A 20,845-nucleotide genomic window follows, 5' to 3' on the forward strand; every position below is an offset into this window, starting at 1 on the left:
GGCGCATCCAGCTATGAACTGATATATATCTATCTAACTATATTTCATATGTATTATTCTCAATGTTGTCATCTATGTGTCGACACCATAAAATTAAACGTGCACAATCGTTGTCTGATCAGCAGAACTTACTGATAACCATTTTTTTTTTCTCGATAGGCGAGAAAGGCGAATCCGCCAGATCAGATTCAATCTATGGTGAGTGAAAGTTTGAGTAATGATTACTAAGGTCATTCCCTGTATCTTTTACAATAAATATATAATTAATTAATAATGTTGGTTGGTCCTTGCTCATAATGTAGCTGCTAAAATATTGGGGACACATAGATACCCTCTTGCAGGTCTCCCTTTCCTAGAAAAGTCCTGATTGCTAAAGTGAAACCAGGAACTGCTGCAACTCTGTCTCCCACAAAACACCTGCAACTGTGATGACAAAACTCCCCCGCTCAGACTTTACCTCCCAGTCCAAGAAAGTGCTGGGAAAATGTTTGAAAGTATAAAATACTGCTGCAGTATTACCACAATACGATCGGGTTGATTGACACCACCTGCTAGCGGCTGATTGGCCGCGAATCTGCAGGGGGCAACGTTGCAGCAGCAGTTCACAAGAGCAGCTGGTGCAATGCGGCGAGCGTATTGCTCTCCGCATTCAGCGATGTCTGTCGGACCTGATCCGCTGATCGGATTATGTCGGACAGACATTTCATAAATAGGCCCCAAAACATCAAGTTTTTAAAAAGTTTACAATTGACTTTTATTATCAAATTTGCTTTGTTCCCACATTATTCTTTCTTGAAGAAATACCTAGGTTGGCATCTGGAGCACTACATGGTAGGAAATAGTGCTGCCCTCTAGTGCTCTTCCAAGTGGATAACATTCTTGCAAAACAGCTGCCATATAGTGCTTCTGAGATGTGCACACTCCTGAGCTTTTTTCAACAAAAGATACCAAGAGAGCGAATAAAATGTGATAATAGAAGTCAATCAGAAATTTGTTTATAATTGCATGTTCTGAGGCCCATTTATCAAGCTCCATATGGACCTTGTGGGCCCGTGTTTCTAAAGAACGCTGCTCCATAACCCTGTCTGCCTGCTCTGAGCAGGCGGACAGGAATCACCACAATTCAACCCGATCGAGTGCGATCAGGTTGATTGACATCTCCCTGCTGGCGGCCCATTGGCCGCGAGTCTGGGGGGGGCGGCGTTGCAGCAGCAGCTCTTGTGAGCTGCTGGTGCAATGCTGAATACAGAGAGCGTATTGCTCTCCGCATTCAGCGAGGTCTTGCGGACCTGATCCGCACTGTCGGATCAGGTCCGCAAGACCTTTGATACATAGGCCCCTCTGTCTGAATCATGAAAGAAAAGATGTGGGTTTCGTGTCCCTTTTATGCCAGCACTCATTTGCTACAATCATGAAATTGTGTCAACCCATTTGGATATCTCTTTTAAATACAAGCCCTGTAGTTCCCCTAACCCCTAGACAAAGCCTAACATGTCTTGCTGGTGGTATTGTCACTACGGCCCCAATGATCGAAAGTTTCATGCGGCAGCGAGATATTCAAAAGGGATCCGTCGCCATTTTGAGAAAGCCAGCAAAATATTCCAAGAGGCTGACATCAGTGCTTAAAGGCAGAATCGCTGAGAGCCATTTTACTATACATCTCAATCGGTGGCGACGATGGCGATGTATTCCAAGCAGCATCGCCACCTTCATTGACAATGTAAAGTAAAGGATCCCTTTAAAATATATCACTCAACCAAAAGTACTGAAGCCTACAAGAATAACTCCGTATCTGCCATAACCCCCATCGCTATTCACCCCTATACAATTAACCCCTAAACTGACATAACCCCCACCACAATAACCCTTAAACTACTTATAACCCCTAAACCGCCTACTAATCCACCGCAATAAACTGCCTACTGTACTTAAAGGGACATTAAACCCAAATTCATGATTAAGAAAGAGCGTGTGATTTTAAACAACTTTCAAATTTACTTCTATTATTTAATTTGCTTCCTTCTCTTGTTATTTTTTACTGAAAGGTTTATATAGGAAAGCTCAGGAGCAGCAATGAACCTAGGTTCTAGCTACTAATTGGTGGCTGCATAATATATACCCATATGTTTAGCTAGAAACCAGTAGTGCATTGCTGCTCCTTCAAAAAATGATACCAAGAGAATGAAGCAAATTTGATAATAAAAGTAAACTGAAAAGTTGTTTAAAATTGTATGTTCTGCCTAAATCATGAAATAATTTTTTTGGTTTTAATTTCCCCTTAACCACTAAACCGTAAATGATCCCCTAACCGGCTCAACCTCCCATTGAAAACTACCCTACATTATTTAACCCCCTAACAGCTAACCTCCCTAAGACCCCTAACCTAAGACCCACTAAGTTACATAAAATAAAAAAACACAACCATAACAAGAAATTACCAAAAATAAAAATTACCGGTAAAAGTCCTATCCTAAAACTTAAGTCCTCTTAAAAAAAGACCCCCTAAAAAGCACTATACTAAAACTAAAAGCTACGCTAACAATTGTCCTGAAAATGGCCTTTGTCAGACCGTGCCTTAGTTGAACTAATCACAGCTCTTTTGCAACAAAAAAACCCTATACTAAAACCAAAGAAACCCCCCCCCCCCCCCCGCAAAACGCAAAAAAAACAACTATTTTTAATAAAAACAACTCTAAAAATTGCCATGGCATTTGTTGGGCATTGCCTCTTTTGCACTAAAATTAAAAATGTATATCTTTAAAAAAAAAAGAAAAGCTAAAAAATTCCATTACAAAAGGGCATACGTTTTTAAAAATCCTATTAAAAACAGGGGCACTTTAATTCATTAAACTTTACATTTCACTGGTTTTGTTAAAACACTTACCTTTTCATCTTGAAAGCCGCTCCAACTCTTCTGCAGCCCGTCGCAAGCCTCTTCATACGTTAGCAATGACGATTCCAGCATCCTCCAATCACGGCTTCCCCACCCCGGGGGAATCATTGCCTACAGCAACGCCATGGGCGGAGCTTGACATCCATTTTAAAGTTGCCAGAAACAATATTCATTTTAAAATAACTTTTTTTATTGTTCCTGCTGCATGACATAGAAAGGGTTCAGGAGGCTATTTGCAGCTTAACCTAAGGTAAAACTTTAAGATGACTAAGGTGTAGACTGTCCCTTTAATCCTAATTCTATCTAACACAACAGTAAAAAAGTCTTGATGGCACTTATCAGGTTAAAACTAAAGACTTTCACTTGAACCATTAAACACATTGTTCACCCTAAAAATATTACATTCCCTTCAGCAATCTAATCATAATATTAACCTATGGTTTATATTTTATGTTGTTTAGCTTTATATTTTATGTTGTTTAGCTTTATATGTTGTTTATCTTTATATTTTATGTTGTTTATCTTTATATTTTATGTTGTTTAGCTTTATATTTTATGTTGTTTATATTTTATGTTGTTTAGCTTTATATTTTTTGTTGTTTATCTTTATATTTTATGTTGTTTAGCTTTATATTTTTTGTTGTTGATCTTTATATGTTGTTTAGCTTTATATTTTATGTTGTTTAGCTTTATATTTTATGTTGTTTATCTTTATATGTTATTTATCTTTATATTTTATGTTGTTTAGCTTTAGATTTTTTGTTGTTGATCTTTATATGTTGTTTAGCTTTATATTTTATATTGTTTAGCTTTATATGTTATGTTGTTTATCTTTATATGTTATTTATCTTTATATTTTATGTTGTTTATCTTTATATTTTATGCTGTTTAGCTTTATATTTTATGTTGTTTATCTTTATATTTTATGTTGTTTAGCTTTATATTTTATGGTGTTTATCTTTATATTTTATGTTGTTTATCTTTATATGTTGTTTATCTTTATATGTTGTTTATCTTTATATTTTATGTTGTTTATCTTTATATGTTGTTTATCTTTATATTTTATGTTATTTATCTTTATATTTTATGTTGTTTATCTTTATATGTTGTTTATCTTTATATTTTATGTTGTTTATCTTTATATTTTATGTTGTTTATCTTTATATGTTATTTATCTTTATATTTTATGTTGTTTAGCTTTATATTTTTTGTTGTTGATCTTTATATGTTGTTTAGCTTTATATTTTATATTGTTTAGCTTTATATTTTATGTTGTTTATCTTTATATGTTATTTATCTTTATATTTTATGTTGTTTATCTTTATATTTTATGCTGTTTAGCTTTATATTTTATGTTGTTTATCTTTATATTTTATGTTGTTTAGCTTTATATTTTATGTTGTTTATCTTTATATTTTATGTTGTTTATCTTTATATGTTGTTTATCTTTATATTTTATGTTGTTTATCTTTATATTTTATGTTGTTTATCTTTATATGTTGTTTATCTTTATATTTTATGTTATTTATCTTTATATTTTATGTTGTTTATCTTTATATGTTGTTTATCTTTATATTTTATGTTGTTTATCTTTATATTTTATGTTGTTTATCTTTATATGTTGTTTATCTTTATATTTTATGTTGTTTAGCTTTATATTTTATGTTGTTTATCTTTATATTTTATGTTGTTTATCTTTATATGTTGTTTATCTTTATATTTTATTGTGTTTATCTTTATATGTTGTTTATCTTTATATTTTATGTTGTTTATCTTTATATTTTATTGTGTTTATCTTTATATGTTGTTTATCTTTATATTTTATGCTGTTTAGCTTTATATTTTATGTTGTTTAGCTTTATATGTTGTTTAGCTTTATATTTTATGTTGTTTAGCTTTATATTTTATTGTGTTTATCTTTATATGTTGTTTATCTTTATATTTTAGCTGCAAGGAACTGTAAGGAGCTGCTGGATCAGGGCACAGTTCTAAGTGACTGGTACACAATCTACCCAGATGGAGAACAACCCTTAAAGGTGCTGTGTGATTTGCACACGGATGGAGGAGGCTGGATTGTGAGTGAACAGCAAGCATGCAAGATGCACAACTTCCCTATATCCAATTGTATATCATAGCAATTTTAATGATTAAAGGGAGATAAAGCTGCAATAAAAACTGCACCAATGCTTAGAGCATGTTCTTAGAGGGCCGGCTCAAGTCTGAGAATGAAATTATGCCCCTCCCAGTAGTAACAACATAATTTATGTTACCAGATAAATTATTTTCTTTCTTGGCAGTGAGAGTCCACAAATTCATTCATTACCTATGGGAAATACTTCACCTGGCCACCAGGAAGAGGCAAAGTCACCCCCCAACAAAGCAGGGATGTATGCTTAGGAGCAAGCCCATTTATGGAGCGCTATATGGCAGCAGTTTTGCAAGAATGTTATTAATTTGCAAGAGCACTAGATGGCAGCACTATTTCCTAGATGCCTACCTAGGTATCTCTTCAACACAGAATATTATGGGAACAAAGCAAATTTTATAATAGAAGTAAATTGGAAACTTTTTTTAAAATGGTATGTTCTGTCTAAATGATAAAAGAAGATATTTGGGTTTCATATCCCTTTAACTAAACATAAGAAACATACGTTGCGCAATATTCAAGATAACTTTATATTTCCTTTTAGTATAAATGTATATGTCAGAGTTCGATTCAAAATACTTCTAATGGATCCCCCTTTAACTTCGATGTGCTTTTTTCAGGTATTCTAAATCATTGTTTCTCAACCGCAATCCTCAGATACCCCCAACAGGCCAGGTTTTCATTATAGCTAAACCATTGCACAGGTGAAATAATCAGCTGATGGATGACAGCAAGTTAGTTACCATGGTTACTGATCAGCTGATTACTTCACCAGTGCACTGGTTCAGCTATAATGAAAACCTGGCCTGAGTACTTGAGGACTGCAGTTGAGTAACACGGGTCTAAATGATTCCCAATCAGTGCTCTCCCCATATGACACTTTTGTTGTAGCTAGAGCGCTGATTGGAGAACAATTCAAACATTTAGCTCATAGAAAAATTGACTTTTGAAGCGCGGGGAATTTGAATTTCATATCTATATTAAAAAGTTCAGAGAAAATGAAGATCATAAAACATATCTAATCTGCCTTACATAATGTAATATGATCTCTCTATCTTCTGGTACCAATCTAAAAGGGACGGTATTTTAGCAGATTTCCAGAGAACAGGTATTAAGTGCTCTACACAGTTTATCATCACTTTACATAAAGCAATTACAAGAGGAACTGTATTTCTGTACAATTCTGTAGGTTTTCCAGAGACGTTGGGACGGCTCAGTAGATTTCTTCCGTGACTGGGAATCCTACAAGTGGGGATTTGGCAGCCGTCTGAACGAGTTCTGGCTGGGGAACGATAATCTTCACAAGATAACGTCGATAGGTAAATACTCTCACAGACAGTAAAGGTTTGTCTAACAGTGAATGAATTAAAGGGGCAGTAAACACTGTAATTACAAGACATTTCTGTTGTTTTGCTATAAAATAACATAACAGCCAAGCCTTAACATTTTTAAAAGAAATTAACACCCTTTTTACTGCAATTAGTCTTCAGTAGCTACTATTTGCCTTATTTGCAGGAGCCAATCTGGGCTTTAGCCCACTGACCACAAGGACATTGTCATAAAGTTAGTATTAAAGGGACACTCAAGTCAAAATTAAACTTTCATGATTCAGATAGAGCAGCAATTTTAAACAACTTTGAAGTTTACTTCCATTAACAAAATGTGCACAGTATTTTTATATTTACACATTTTGAGTCACCAGCTGCTACTGAGCATGTGCAAGAATTCTGTCACATGATACATGTCTTAAGACCACTGCTCCTTAACTCGTTCGCCACCTCTGAGGCCGGGCGGCGGACAGCAATCAGCCCGATCGAATACGATCGGGTTGATTGACACCCCCTGCTAGCGGCATTGCACAAACATTACACAAGGAATGCTTGTGCAATGATAAATTCCGACAGCGTATGCATTTATCGATGTCCGTCCACATAATGGTAAATCGGCCCCTAAGTGCTATTGCATTGTCTTGTTATCATTCATTTCTTGATTATGCAAATCTACCATATTAATTGGTCCATGAAATGAATTGTTTTGCTGTTGTTATCTGATAAAGCCGCTTAGGGACAGATATATAGCACATATAGCCTTGAGAAGTTAGCAGGTGCATCTCAAGTTTTGAGAATTAGAAGTTTCTCAATTTTCAGAGCTAAATTACATGAAAGGGTACAAAATAAATAATAAAGTATAAAGCAAAGTTGTTTCATTATACATAAACATTTTATAAAAACATCTCAGGCTGCTTACAGGTTATAGTTCAACACCACACTTGGGGGTTGTTTCTCATTATTATCTGAACACAATTAACCCTATATTAACTGTTACTCTACCTCATTAATAACAACCTAACAATCAAGGTAACTAGTGGGTTAATTCATATGCTGGTGTCTTTAAATATCTGCATTGAAAATATCTTTAGAGCCATTGTTTCTCAAGTATAATATAAAGTATAGTATATTCTGCACCCACCCAACATGACTAATTACAACCAATCAGAAACAATACTCATGATATTGAGCCTTGTCCTTTATTTAGATTGATGGTCATGGGTTTTTTTGAGATGTAAAGAGGGAGTGGTTGTTTTTGTTGGTATAGCTGTTTTGATGTTTGGGGTTCATGATGATAGTGTCTAAATAAAAGTCGCTGGCATTGAAATTTTAACCTCTAGTATTTTGTATTATAACCCTGGTGAGTATTAATGTTATGGTGGAAGGTTAAGATGTTAGAGATATATTACTGATGTCTATCAGACAGCACTATATAAATGTAACCCATGGTATAAAAAGCATTGAGGGTATTTCTTATTAGTTAGAAAGTGTATTAAAGTGATGGTAAACTCTCCCCTTTTTAAAATAAGATCCGGAATGTTAGATGGAGTTTAATTCATAAGTTGTAATGAAGATGTGCTATATCTTACTTTTTAATATAGATATGAAATTCAAATTCCCAGCGCTTCAAAAGTCAATTTTTCTATGAGCTAAATGTTTGAATTGTTCTCCAATCAGCGCTCTAGCTACAACAAAAGTGTCATATGGGGAGAGCACTGATTGGACAACAATTCAAACCATTAGCTCACAGAAAAATTGACATTTGAAATGGGTGGCGGATCACTGGGTGTTTGAATTTTATATCTATATTAAAAAGTAAGTTATAGCGCATCTTCCTGTTAACAGCTCAATGGCTCATAAAAGTGACATTTTGTTTCATCAATGTATTTAGGTAATTATTTGCATGTACTGTGTGAATGCCAAAGAGATAATAATTTTCCAGACACTGGAGATAATTGTCAAAAAGACCTGATAAAAATAATCACTTAAAGGGACAGTCTACTCCAGTATTGTTATTGTTTAAAAAGATAGATAATCCCTTTATTACTCATTTCCCAGTTTTGAATAACCAACATGGTTATATTAATATACTTGTTACCTCTGTGATTACTTTGTATCTAAGCATCTGCAGACTGCCCCCTTTTTTCAGTTTGTTTGACAGACTTTTATTTTAGCCAATCAGTGCTGACTCCTAGGTATCTCCACGGGAGTGAGCACAATGTTATCTGTACGGCACACATGAACTAGCGCTGTCTATCTGTAAAAAACTGTAAAAATGCATTGAGATAAGAGGCAGCCTTCAAGGGTTTAGAAATTAGCATATGAGCCTACCTAGGTTTAGCTTTCAACAAAGAATACCAAGATAACAAAGCAAATTGGAAAGTTTTTAAAATTGCATGCCCAATCTGAATCATGAAATGTTAATGTTGACTAGAATGTCCTTTTAAGTGTATTGTAGTCTGAAATCACTTCATTTTTACGACAAAACCTTTATCGTCATTGACTCAGTCTTCGGTGTCTGATTCAGTACTGAGATTTCCCTAATTTAGCCCTGAGTGATCCAGTTTCAGCCCTGAATAAGATTAATTTAGCACTGTGATATCCTTACGCAATCCTGATGTATAATGATTCAGTTATAAATTCTCTGATTCTCCATAAATAAACTTAATTTCTGCCCTTGCAGGATCCTGGGAACTGCGTGTTGATCTTCAAGATTTCAACAACACAAAACATTTTGCCAAATACGCATCCTTTCAAGTTCTGGGAGAGGATGAGAAGTACAAACTGTTGCTTGGAGACTTCAGGGGTGGTACAGCAGGTAACAGATATGGTTCACTCAAGCTTTGTGAATAACGTACTGTAGAAAGTGATGTGAACATTATATGAAAAGCCCCTCACTGCTGCACTTGTCACAAATAATAAATGGCGTGAAACAAAACCTACTTTTGCTCAAATATTACAGAAACAGTAGAAATTAAATCTATAAAGGTTTAGGACTAGAATAGATTACAAGTGGAGCGCTTAATTATCACGCTCCTGCAAACGGGCAAATTCACCTGTTTACGGGCGCCTGATAAATAACCAGCCATTACAAGGGGCTGGTTATTGCTACTGCGAGCTCATAACATTAACCAAAGATCAGACCTCTGGCTAATTTTATAAATGTCCCCCAAAATTGTGTATAGTGTGTCGATATTAAAATAATACAATGTAGTATCTTTAATTTTATGAAAAATAACTGTACAAAGCAGTTTTTTGGCCTTAAAGCGACACTGAACCCAATTTTTTTCTTTTGTGATTCAGATAGAGCATGCAAATTTAAGCAACTTTCTAATTTACTCCTATTATCAATTTTTCTTCGTTCTCTTGCTTTCTTTATTTGAAAAAGAAGGCATCTAAGCTATTTTTTGGGTTCAGAACCATGGAAAGCACTTGTTTATTGGTGGGTGAATTTATCCACCAATCAGCAAGAACAACCCAGTGTGTTCACTCAAAATGGGCCGACATCTAAACTTACATTCTTGCATTTCAAATAAAGACACCAAGAGAATGAAGAGAATTTGGTAATAGGAGTACATTAGAAAGTTGCTTAAAATTGCATGCGCTATCTAAATCACGAAAGAAAAAAAATTGGGTTCAGTGTCCCTTTAATGTTAGAGGGTGTGGGCTGTTTATGTATAGGATTTAAGCAGCTCTCATTTATGAATGAGAGCTGCTTAAATCCTAATGGCTGATTTAAACAGCCAATAGGATTTAAGCAGCTCTCATTCCTATTGGCTGATTCAAAATTTTCAGCCATTAGGACTCCAGTATAAAAGGGGTTCCTTGCATTTCAATCCTCAGTCTGAGGTGGACGATCGCATGAAGAGGACCTCCACGTCAGATCGATGGACCTCCGCCTCCGTGCATTGACCGTTCTACCTCCACAGGGATAAAGAAGATGCCTGTCCCACGGATGAAGATGGAGCCGCCTGGATGAAGATGGAGCCACTGGGATGAAGATGGTTCAAGCCAGACTTCAGCAACTGTGAGTACCTAAAGAGGGGTTAGTGTTATGGGTTTTTTAGGTTTTTTTGTGGTGTTTTTTTTTTTTAGATTAGGGCTACTGGGCAATCTTAAAAGAGCTGAATGCCCTTTTAAGGGCAATGCCCATACAAATGCCCTTTTCAGGGCAATGGGTAGATTAGATTTTTTATAGTGTTTTTTTTATTTTGTGGGTTTGGGGGTGGGGGTTTGTAATGTTAGGGAGTGTTTGTTTTTATTTTTTAGCAAAAGAGCTGATTTCTTTAGGGCAATGCCCTACAAAAGGCCTTTTTAAGGCCTACAAAATTCCCCTTTAAGGGCCCTTGGTAGTTTATAATAGATTTGGGTTTTTTTTAAACAGGGTATTAGAATAGGAATAATTTTTATTATTTTGGATAATTTTGTTTGTTATTTTTTGTCATTTTAGTGTTTATTATTTTTTGTAATGGTAGGGTTTTTATTTTTCTAATGTTAAGTTTTAGTGTAAGGCAGCTTAGGTTTTACTTTTATTTCACAGGTAAGTTTGTCTTTATTTTAACTAGGTAGTTAGTAAATAGTTAATAACTATTTACTAACTAGTCTACCTAATTAAAATAAATACAAACTTACCTGTGAAATAAAAATAAAACCTAAGATAGTTACAATATAACTATTAGTTATATTGTAGCTAGCTTAGGTTTTATTTTTATTTCACAGGTAAGTTTGTATTTAGTTTTAAATAGGTATTTATTTAGTTAATTATTTTAAATTTAATTTAGGTCTATTTTAATTACGTTAAAGTTAGAGGTTTAGGGTTAGGGGTCAATATAGTTTAATTTAGGTTGTTGCGATGTGGGGGCCGGCGGTTTAGGGGTTAATAGGTTTAGTTAGTGTTGGCAATGTTTGGGAACGGCGGTTTAGGGGTTAATACTTTAGCGATTTAGTTAGTGTTTGCGATGTTTAGGAATGGCGGTTTAGGGGTTAATAGGTTTAGGTAATGTTGGCGATGTGGGGGGTGCGGTTTAGCGGTTAATAGGTTTCGCTAGTGTCGGCGATGTCGGGGGATGGCAGTTTAGGGGTTAATAACTTTATTTAGTCATTTAGTCAGTGTCGGCGATGTGTGGGGGTGACAGTTTAGGGGTTAATAGGTTTAGGTAGTGTTAGTGATGTGGGGGGACAGCGGTTTGGGGGTTAATAGCTTTATTTAGTGGCGGGGTGGGTGGCGGCGGTTTTACATCATTTTGTTTTGGCAATCGCCAGAACATTAGTTTCGTTAAATTTTTCGGTTTTTCGGATCCATTCTTTCATATGCATAATTCTATAACTTCAGAATAAAATAATGCTTATAAAAAAAGAATGGATCCGAAAAAACGAATGGATCAGAAAAAACTAATGGATCCGAAACCGATTTAACGGAACGGAACTAATTTGCCGAAACAATCATTTTTTTTTCAAACTTAACTAAACTAATTTGCCGAAACGAAATTAATTTTTGAACTAATTGAAAACAAAACGAAACAAATGTTTTAGTTGTGCACAAGTCTAGCTTTGTGGCCCTTTTCTGAACTTTTTCTGCATTGGCTTTTTTGCGATCGGTCCCCAGAACTGCAGTCCATACTCAAGGTGAGGTCTTACCAGGGTTTTAAATAGTGACAGATTTATGCCTTCCTCCCTTGCATCAATGCCTCTTTTAGCCTTAGAAGCCGCTGCCCTGCATTGTGCACCCATCTGTAGCTTGTTATCTATTACTACTCCCAAATCCCTTTCCTCCTCTGTTTGGCTAAGTCTTGTCCCATTCAAATAATACATTGCCTGCTTATTTTTACTTCCAAAATGTAGAACCTTCCTTGGTGACTCCACTGATTACCTTTGTCCAATCTGAGTATGATTTGTTTACAACTACTGGTTGCTAGTGAACGAGAAAGAGGTCACCTGCGCTAAAGTCTAGGATGTGTGTCTCTGGGTGTTTAGTGGGTTAGAACCGCCCAGTGTGTATCCAGCGTGCTGCCTCTATATTGAAACAGAGTACCCCTGACTCTGTGAAAAATGTATGGAAAGAGAACAAACAATATAATGGTGGTGGCGCTCAGCTTAACAATATAAATTGTACATTGAATATAAGTCTTTTGTTGGTGAATTATGTCACAGAAGTAATATCAATTGAAGAGTTACTGCTTACCAGCTGTTACCTCAATCTTATGAGGTAACATAAGAGCTCTGGATTAAAGATGATCCGCTGTAGGGAAACTCCTGTATCCTGTTGTTATCCTTAAAGAACTGTGGGGCAAGGATGGCCCTTCCGTTCTGGGAATGAAGATCCTGGACTCTCTTTGGATAGGAGAAAGTAGACTGTAATCTGTCTTTCTGTATCTTTCTTGGATGGTGGTAGGAATACTTGATTCTTGTTGGTAATATCTCTTAGGTAGAAGAGCCTTTAGGTGGTGAGAATCCCCTTTTCCCTCAGTGTGCAGTCAGGACGTTGTTCATGAAAGGGAAGAAACAAAAGCACATAGCATAATATTGTTTTTACACAAAATGAAAATTTATTGAGTGTTAATATGCGCTTACATTAAAATCCCTCAATCAGTATGAGGTAAGTTATAAACATAAATACTCCTCACAAAGAGCTGTATCCTTGGGTGTGGTAGAGATGGTGATAATCACAGGATTCTGGTGCTTGATAATTATAAGCCAGTCCTAGATTTTGATAGATATGCTGTGTGTTGTCACAGCCAATGATTTACATAAAATCTATAGCAGTGTGGGGCTAAAAGATCTGCCCACAAATAATACAGGTGTAATGATGGCGATAATAATCTTTACCGCTATATTATTTTTGCTGTCAGCGATACAGGGCTGTGTGTCAGACCTCAGTATCAATATTATAGGTCTAAAAAAAAGGGAGGGAGGGAGGGGGGCGAGAAGTGCCCTGTATGATCACTGCAGATATCGAGTATGCAATGTGATACTAGAGCAACTGGGATAGGTGCTATACAATGTAAAAGTCCTGTGCGCTCAATAGTCCCAAGTGAATGCTAGACCTTACAGGTGATAAGGTGCGCGTTTCGAAGTCTATCGTGACTTCTTCTTCAGAGGTAGAGAGTGATTATCACCATCTCTACCACTCCCAAGGATACAGCTCTTTGTGAGGAGTATTTATGTTTATAACTTACCTCATACTGATTGAGGGATTTTAATGTAAGCGCATATTAACACTCAATAAATTTTCATTTTGTGTAAAAACAATATTATGCTATGTGCTTTTGTTTCTTCCCTTTCATGAACAACGTCCTGACTGCACACTGAGGGAAAAGGGGATTCTCACCACCTAAAGGCTCTTCTACCTAAGAGATATTACCAACAAGAATCAAGTATTCCTACCACCATCCAAGAAAGATACAGAAAGACAGATTACAGTCTACTTTCTCCTATCCAAAGAGAGTCCAGGATCTTCATTCCCAGAACGGAAGGGCCATCCTTGCCCCACAGTTCTTTAAGGATAACAACAGGATACAGGAGTTTCCCTACAGCGGATCATCTTTAATACAGAGCTCTTATCTTACCTCATAAGATTGAGGTAACAGCTGGTAAGCAGTAACTCTTCAATTGATATTACTTCTGTGACATAATTCACCAACAAAAGACTTATATTCAATGTACAACTACTGGTTGCTCCCTATCTTTTATCCAGTTATTTATCCATGAGGTAACATTTTCAGCTATTTCCAGTCCCTTGATTTTTTACATTAATCTCTCATGTGGCACTGTATCAAATGCCTTTGCAAAATCCAAGTATATCACATCATCTGATTCCCCTTTGTCTATATTTTTACTTACTTTCTTGTAGAATCTAATTAGATTAGTTGACATGATCTATTAATCTTGTTTACACGCAAATACTCATCAATATAATCTCTTATAATCCCTTCAAGTATATTCCCCACTATTGATGTCAGACTAACTGGTCTATAGCTTCCTGGATCAGCCCTGCTTCCCTTTCTAAAGAGTGGCACCACATTAGCTTTACGCCAGTCCTCTGGTACTATGCCTTAGGATAATAAGTATTGAAAAATTAAAAGTAGAGGCGTGTCTATAACATTGCTAAATTCCTTTAAAACCCTTGGGTATATTCCATCTAGGCCTGGAGTTTTATTTACCTTAATATTATCCAGTTTTTTTTCCTGATATCCTCTACAGATAATCCAGTTAATGGTATGGGCTTGTATATTCTAGTTTGTTTCAAAGTATCCCCCATTGGTTCCTCTCTTGTTTATACTGGAGAAAAGAATTGGTTTAGTACCTCAGCCTTCTCCCTGTCAATGTAAATAATGCTACACTTCACATATTTTAATGTACCTGTATTTTCCTCCTTAGAATTTTTGCCATTTATGTACTTAAAAAACCTTAAAGGGCCAGTACACCTTAAAAATAATGTTATATAATTCTGCACATAGTGCAGAATTATATAACATTATATTAGCCAAACTTTGTAAATCATAATATTCCCTTTTTATTTTGTAAAAATACCGCTGTTTTACAGACCCGCTGTCTGTACTCTGCTGAGCGGGTCTGTTGTTTTTACTGAGCACATCGGTCCAGCTGTATAGTCACAGCCCAGCCCGACCGTGCCATTAGGCACAGTGCAGCTCGCTCCTGCTGTCAGACAGAGCGGGAGCGAGCTGCACTGTGTCTAATGGCGCGGTTGGGCCGGGCTGTGACTATACAGCTGGCCCGATGCGCTCAGTAAAAACAACAGACCCGCTCAGCAGAGTACCGAGAGCGGGTCTGTAAAACAGCAGTATTTTTACAAAATAAAAAGGGAATATTATGATTTACAAAGTTTGGCTAATATAATGTTATATAATTCTGCACTATGTGCAGAATTATATAACATTATTTTTAAGGTTTACTGTCCCTTTAAGGGTTTGACTTTGCAATTAATCTTTCATTTTCAATTTTGGCTAATTTGATTGTTTTTTTTTGCATGCTTTATTACATTCCTTATATATTTGGTATGTTGAGTCTTTACTATTTTCTTTGACTAATTTAAATGCCCTTCGTTTTTTCCTAATTTATCTTAACACATTTTTATTTAGACACATTGATTTGGATTTTTTATTTTTATTTTTATTACCATGTGGTATGTGTTGATGTGTATATTTATTTAACAAAGTTTAAAATGTTATCAATTTATCCTCTGCATTTTTATTAAAGAATACTTTGTCCCAATTTATGTTATTTAAAGATTTCCTTAAATTGTTTAATTTTGCTTTCTTAAAATTAAAAGTCTTAGTTGAACCCTTAAGACACTGCTTATGGAAAGTGATTTCAAATTTGACCATGTTATGATCACTGTTACCCAAATGTTCTTTGACTTCTATGTTTGATATTATATCTATTCTTTGATAGCACTAAATCCAATATAGCTTTATTCCCAGTTGGCTCCTCTATTAATTGTGACAAGAAGTTATCCCTGAGAGCATTTAAAAATCTATCTCCCTTAGCTGAATTACTAGTTTCATTTGCCCAGTTTATGTCGGGGTAGTTTAAATGTCCCATAATTACAGCATTGTTATTATTAGCAGCCTTTCCATTTTACATTAGTAATTGAGTTTCCTCCATGTCACTAATGTTGGGGGGCTTGTAAGCATGTTCCTAGTAAAAAAAAGTTGTGACATATTCACAGACTGATCTGTCTGTTCTTTTATGCTTGGACTGACCCTCCACCCCCTTTGCCTAGTTTAAAAGACTCTCTAAGCCTGCTACCATCCTTTCCCCAACACACCTGCACCCATGTCATTCAGGTGCAATCCATACTTACTGTACAAATTGTACCCAAGTGAAAAGTCAGCCCAGTGCTCTAAAAAGTCAAACCCCTCATTTTTACACCTTGTTTTTAACCATGAATTAAATGACCTTATCTCCTTTTTATATTTATTAAGTTAGACAAAGTTTCTTATTTGTTCATCTGTTACAGGGGATTCCATGACGACACACAACAACATGAAGTTTACCACCAAAGACCAGGACAATGATAATTTCCCCACTAACTGTGCAGATTTGTACAAGGGGGCATGGTGGTATCATAGCTGCCACCATTCAAATTTGAATGGACTTTATATGCTAGGTCAACATACCACTTATGCCATTGGCATCAACTGGAACTCTGGCAAGGGATGGCACTATTCCTACAAATATTCTGAAATGAAGATTAGACCAGTGATCTAATGGGAAAAAATGGTGGTTAGTGAAGAAAAGATAGGGTACTCCTAGGCAAAATATACTTGTTATATACTTGTTTTGAGCTCCACAATTTTTTTGCAGAATTAATAAAATAATTATTTACTAGTATTTTATTGTATAAAATAAGCTGTGGTGTATTTTTAAATCTTGATTGCTGGACTTCCGAAATGGCATTAAAATCTGCTGAAAATTATGTTATTCACTAGAAATGTGTATTATTTTGAAATGTGTTGTGGAAATGTATAACTAAGGCCTCAATCACAATCTGGGGTTGATCACAAGTTGTTTTTTTGTTTTTTGTGCTTACAGTAAATTTTATTTAGATTGTATGAAAATGTCATCATTAGTAGTGACTCCATCCTATGGCATCCAAATTGGTAGAGATTTATATATATAAAATATTAATATTTCACATTCCAATGTTCTTCCAATGTATTCATTAAATACATATTTCTACATATATCTTATATTTATTTGGTGCAATATATATCTATATATATATATATATATATATACATGATAATATATAGGTATAGATATATACAGATATACAGTACCGTACAAAAGTCTTTATTAGCCGTTATTAGATTTGTTGTTTTAGCATCTTTTAATGACTATCCATATTTATTTTTCAATCCATTTATTAAGATACAAATGGAAAATTACAGAATATATATATATATATATATATATATATATATATATATATATATATATATATATATATATATATATATAATAAAACACAATTTTCAAAACAAAATGGCTTCTTCAGGCAAAAGTCAGTATTTAGTGTGACCTGCCTTGGCACTAAGCACATTTTGAAACCTTTTGGGGAGATTGTCCTGAAGTTTTCTGAAGTAATCTTCTAAAATATTATACCAGGCTTTGTTCATCACTTCCCAGAGTTCTTCTTCTTTTATTTCTTTCTCTGTCCAGGATATATTATTCAGGTCTGGACTCTGTGGAGCCATGTCCATGACTGTCAGTGTTTTATCAGCTGTTTTTCTCTACAAAAATGTATTTACTGCATTAGCAGTGTGCTTGGGATCATTATAATTCTGACTTCATCTACTGTTTTGTTTCTGATGTGTAGTTTAGATGTATAATCCTACTTACAGTTAGAAGAATCCAGCAGTAGCTTAACTCAGACAAGTACCATAGCAGAGATTTGTGAATCCTTCATGCTTTATTGTTGCAGATGACAGAATTCTGAGGTTCCAGAAGTGGTAATGCCAGGTAAAAAGAATTTGCCTTTACAAATCTATTAGCAGAAAGTTCTAGCAAACTTTACACACATAGTAAATCTAAAATTGTGGCAGAATGTGACCTCAAAAGGTCTGGGGTGGAACAGAGAATAGACATAAAAATTAATACAATAATAAAACAGAATGCTTAGAGGGAGCAAAACAACTATAATAACCCTTAAAGACGTACATACGAAAATATGGACACAACACTCCCCGTCTGGTATCTGTAGGTACCACTATATAAATCAACCAATAAACAATAAACATATTATTACTATTATCGGTTATTTGTAGAGTGCCAACAGATTCAGCAGCGCTAAGACATAGGTGGTATACAAAATAACATTTACAGGGGTCAAGTGGGTAGAGGGCCCTGCCGAGAGTTGCACTGTTGTAGTAGGCTCTTATGAATGTTGATTGAAGCCTCTTTAAACACGAGACCTGCAAGACTAAGTAAGAGAGAGAGAGAAACATACAAAATGCAGTTACAAATTTTTACATGAGTATTCTTGAAGAATAACAGAGCTGGCACTGTCCCCTGTTGTCATCTCTTGATTCTGTAATTCCGATAAATTGTCTATGAGTGTTATCACAGACCATGTGAGATAGAAGTACAAGTTCTGTAATCCAAGATCAGGTAGACTTAAGTAATAGCTTGAAGATGGTTCTCTTTATCAAGTCCCACAAACTTAAATGTAGTGCATGTTGACGTTGTATCTGTAGAGTGTAACAAGAATGCTGCTCCTGTCAGCCATATAACTTTCAGAAGTTGTGCTGAAGTTAATGACATGGTTGCAAGAGCTGCAGGATTTTGGTCAGTAGGGACATAATGCCATTGCTCTGGTTTTGTAGATCTACTCTTTTGCGGACATATACATGCTTTGCTGTCTGCGTAGAATTTAACAGCATCAGGTTTGATGTCTATTTCACTTAGTATAAGATCAGCTATTTCAACTGCTAAAACAGCTGCACATAATTCAAGTCTAGGAATTGTGTGTTCAGATCTAGGTGCCATCTTAGTGTTGCCTAGGATAAATCCTACATGTGGTTTTCCCTTAATGTCTGGCACCTTTAGGTAGGCCACTGCTGAAATAGCCTCTGCAGATGCATCTGAGAAGATGTAGATCTCTGTTTCTGTGGCTGTTGATAGAGATATAGAAGCATAACACCGTGGAATACAGAGCTGTTCAAGAGCCTTCATAGAGTCATTCCACGATTCCCACATCTGGCGTTTCTCTATAGGCAGTTAAGTTTCCCAGGCCTTTGACTCTGATGAAAGCTGCCTAAGCAAAGACTTTTCTTGTATAGTCACTAGTGTATGGCTCATCATCAGTAGAAACTTTGAATGTGAATACATCAGTTGATATGTTCCAATGCAGACCACTACATCTTTGTACAGGTGGTGTATCTGTACCTACATCTAAGTCCTTGAGGTCTGTAGCATAGATGGTCTGCAGGAGGAAAGGCTTTCAACACCTTGCTGCTGTTTGAGACTATTTTATGAAGCCTTAGGTTTGCTACAAATAGCATCCTTTGTGTTCTTTTAAGCAGATAAATGGTTTCTTCATCTGTAGGTACAGACTTGATTCCATCATCCACATAGAAGTCTCTTGCTACATATTGTCTGCATCTCTTCCATATTCCCTTTCACCTTCTTGAGCTGTTCTTCTTAGTCCATATATTGCCACTGCAGGTGATGTACTCTTGCCGAAGACATGCACTTTCATGCGATAATCTATTATGTCCGCACTAGTATCATTATTGCAATGCCACAGAAACCTGAGGTAATTCCTATTGTCTTTTTAACAATGAAACAATAGAACATCTGTTGTATGTCCGCCATGAATGCTACAGGTTCTTTCCTGAACCTGATCAATAATCCTAAAAGACTGTTAGTAAGGTTTGGTCGAGTAAGAAAAACACTATTGAGTGACATGCCTTCATACTCTGCACTGGAATCAAACACAACTCTTATTTAACCTGGTTTGTGTGGATGATAGACGTAAAATGAAGAAAGATACCAACAATGCTCACCTTCTTTTAGTGGAGGAGCTGACTCTGCATGCTTATTTTCAAATATTTTCTGCATGAATGCTACAAAGTGTTCCTTTATCTTCGGATTTTTCTCTAGAGTATGTTGTAAAGAAGAAAGTCTAGAGAGTGTTTCTTTGAACTCTGTTGTTAGGTTACCTTTGTCATGGGTTGCGAAATGGCAGAGGGGCTACCCAACTGTTTGAGTCATCCCTGTAAAATTCCTTGTCCATTAACTTGAGAAATTCTTTATCTTTGATAGAAGGAGCTAGTGTATTGTACACTGTAGTTCCAATATTATCATCATATGGCAGGGAAGTAACCATATCATCTTGACTGCCATAGTATGAATGTTCATAGATTCCAGGTTTCTCCTTTACATGGTAGTGATTTGGACATGACTCGAAGTAAGATAGACGTTTATTACTTAACACATTAGTTTTGATGGAATTTTCATTTTGTGTCCTGTAGATCTTTCCTAAACATACATTTTCAACTATTACCCAGCCAAGGTAAAGTCTCTGAGCATATGGAGAATTATGAGGTCCATTACATTGCTGGCGTACCTTGTGTATTCTAAGAATTTCTCTACCAAGTAAAAGCAATATCTGAGCATTCTTGTCTAGAGCAGGTATGCAACTAGCTATGTGTTTCATGTGAAGATGATAATATGCTATTTCTGGCGTAGGAATCTCATCCCTGTTATTTGGTATTTGATTGTGAAATCACTAGCTCTTCTTCCTTTTGTTTCAAACTGACCTGCACATGTACCAAGGTGAAGGATTCCCTTTTGTGTTGAACATGTTCAAGAATTCGGTTCTAGCCAGCGATCAATTGCTTTGATCATCCAGAATTGCATACATTCTTTCTGCTTTCTCCAGGTCTCCCTTAGGATACACTTTGACAAGACATATTTTAGAGCAGTATCTTCCACTAAGGCCTTCTCTGCATA

General features: G+C 35.7%; 1 protein-coding gene across 1 annotated transcript in view; it reads left to right on the forward strand.

Moving 5' to 3' along the window:
* The window catches only part of LOC128642982 (ficolin-1), a 52,163-nt gene extending 35,358 nt beyond the window's left edge, over positions 1–16,805 (forward strand). The window contains exons 5-9 of the mRNA XM_053695891.1: positions 160–198; positions 4,841–4,968; positions 6,229–6,358; positions 9,051–9,185; positions 16,347–16,805. Of these exons, the coding sequence (XP_053551866.1) occupies positions 160–198; positions 4,841–4,968; positions 6,229–6,358; positions 9,051–9,185; positions 16,347–16,597 (683 nt within the window). The 3' untranslated portion in view covers positions 16,598–16,805. The remainder of the gene's footprint in view (positions 1–159; positions 199–4,840; positions 4,969–6,228; positions 6,359–9,050; positions 9,186–16,346) is intronic.
* The last annotated feature ends 4,040 nt before the right edge of the window (positions 16,806–20,845 follow it).

Source organism: Bombina bombina, chromosome 12 (assembly GCF_027579735.1).
Source record: "Bombina bombina isolate aBomBom1 chromosome 12, aBomBom1.pri, whole genome shotgun sequence".
Lineage (NCBI taxonomy): Eukaryota > Metazoa > Chordata > Amphibia > Anura > Bombinatoridae > Bombina > Bombina bombina.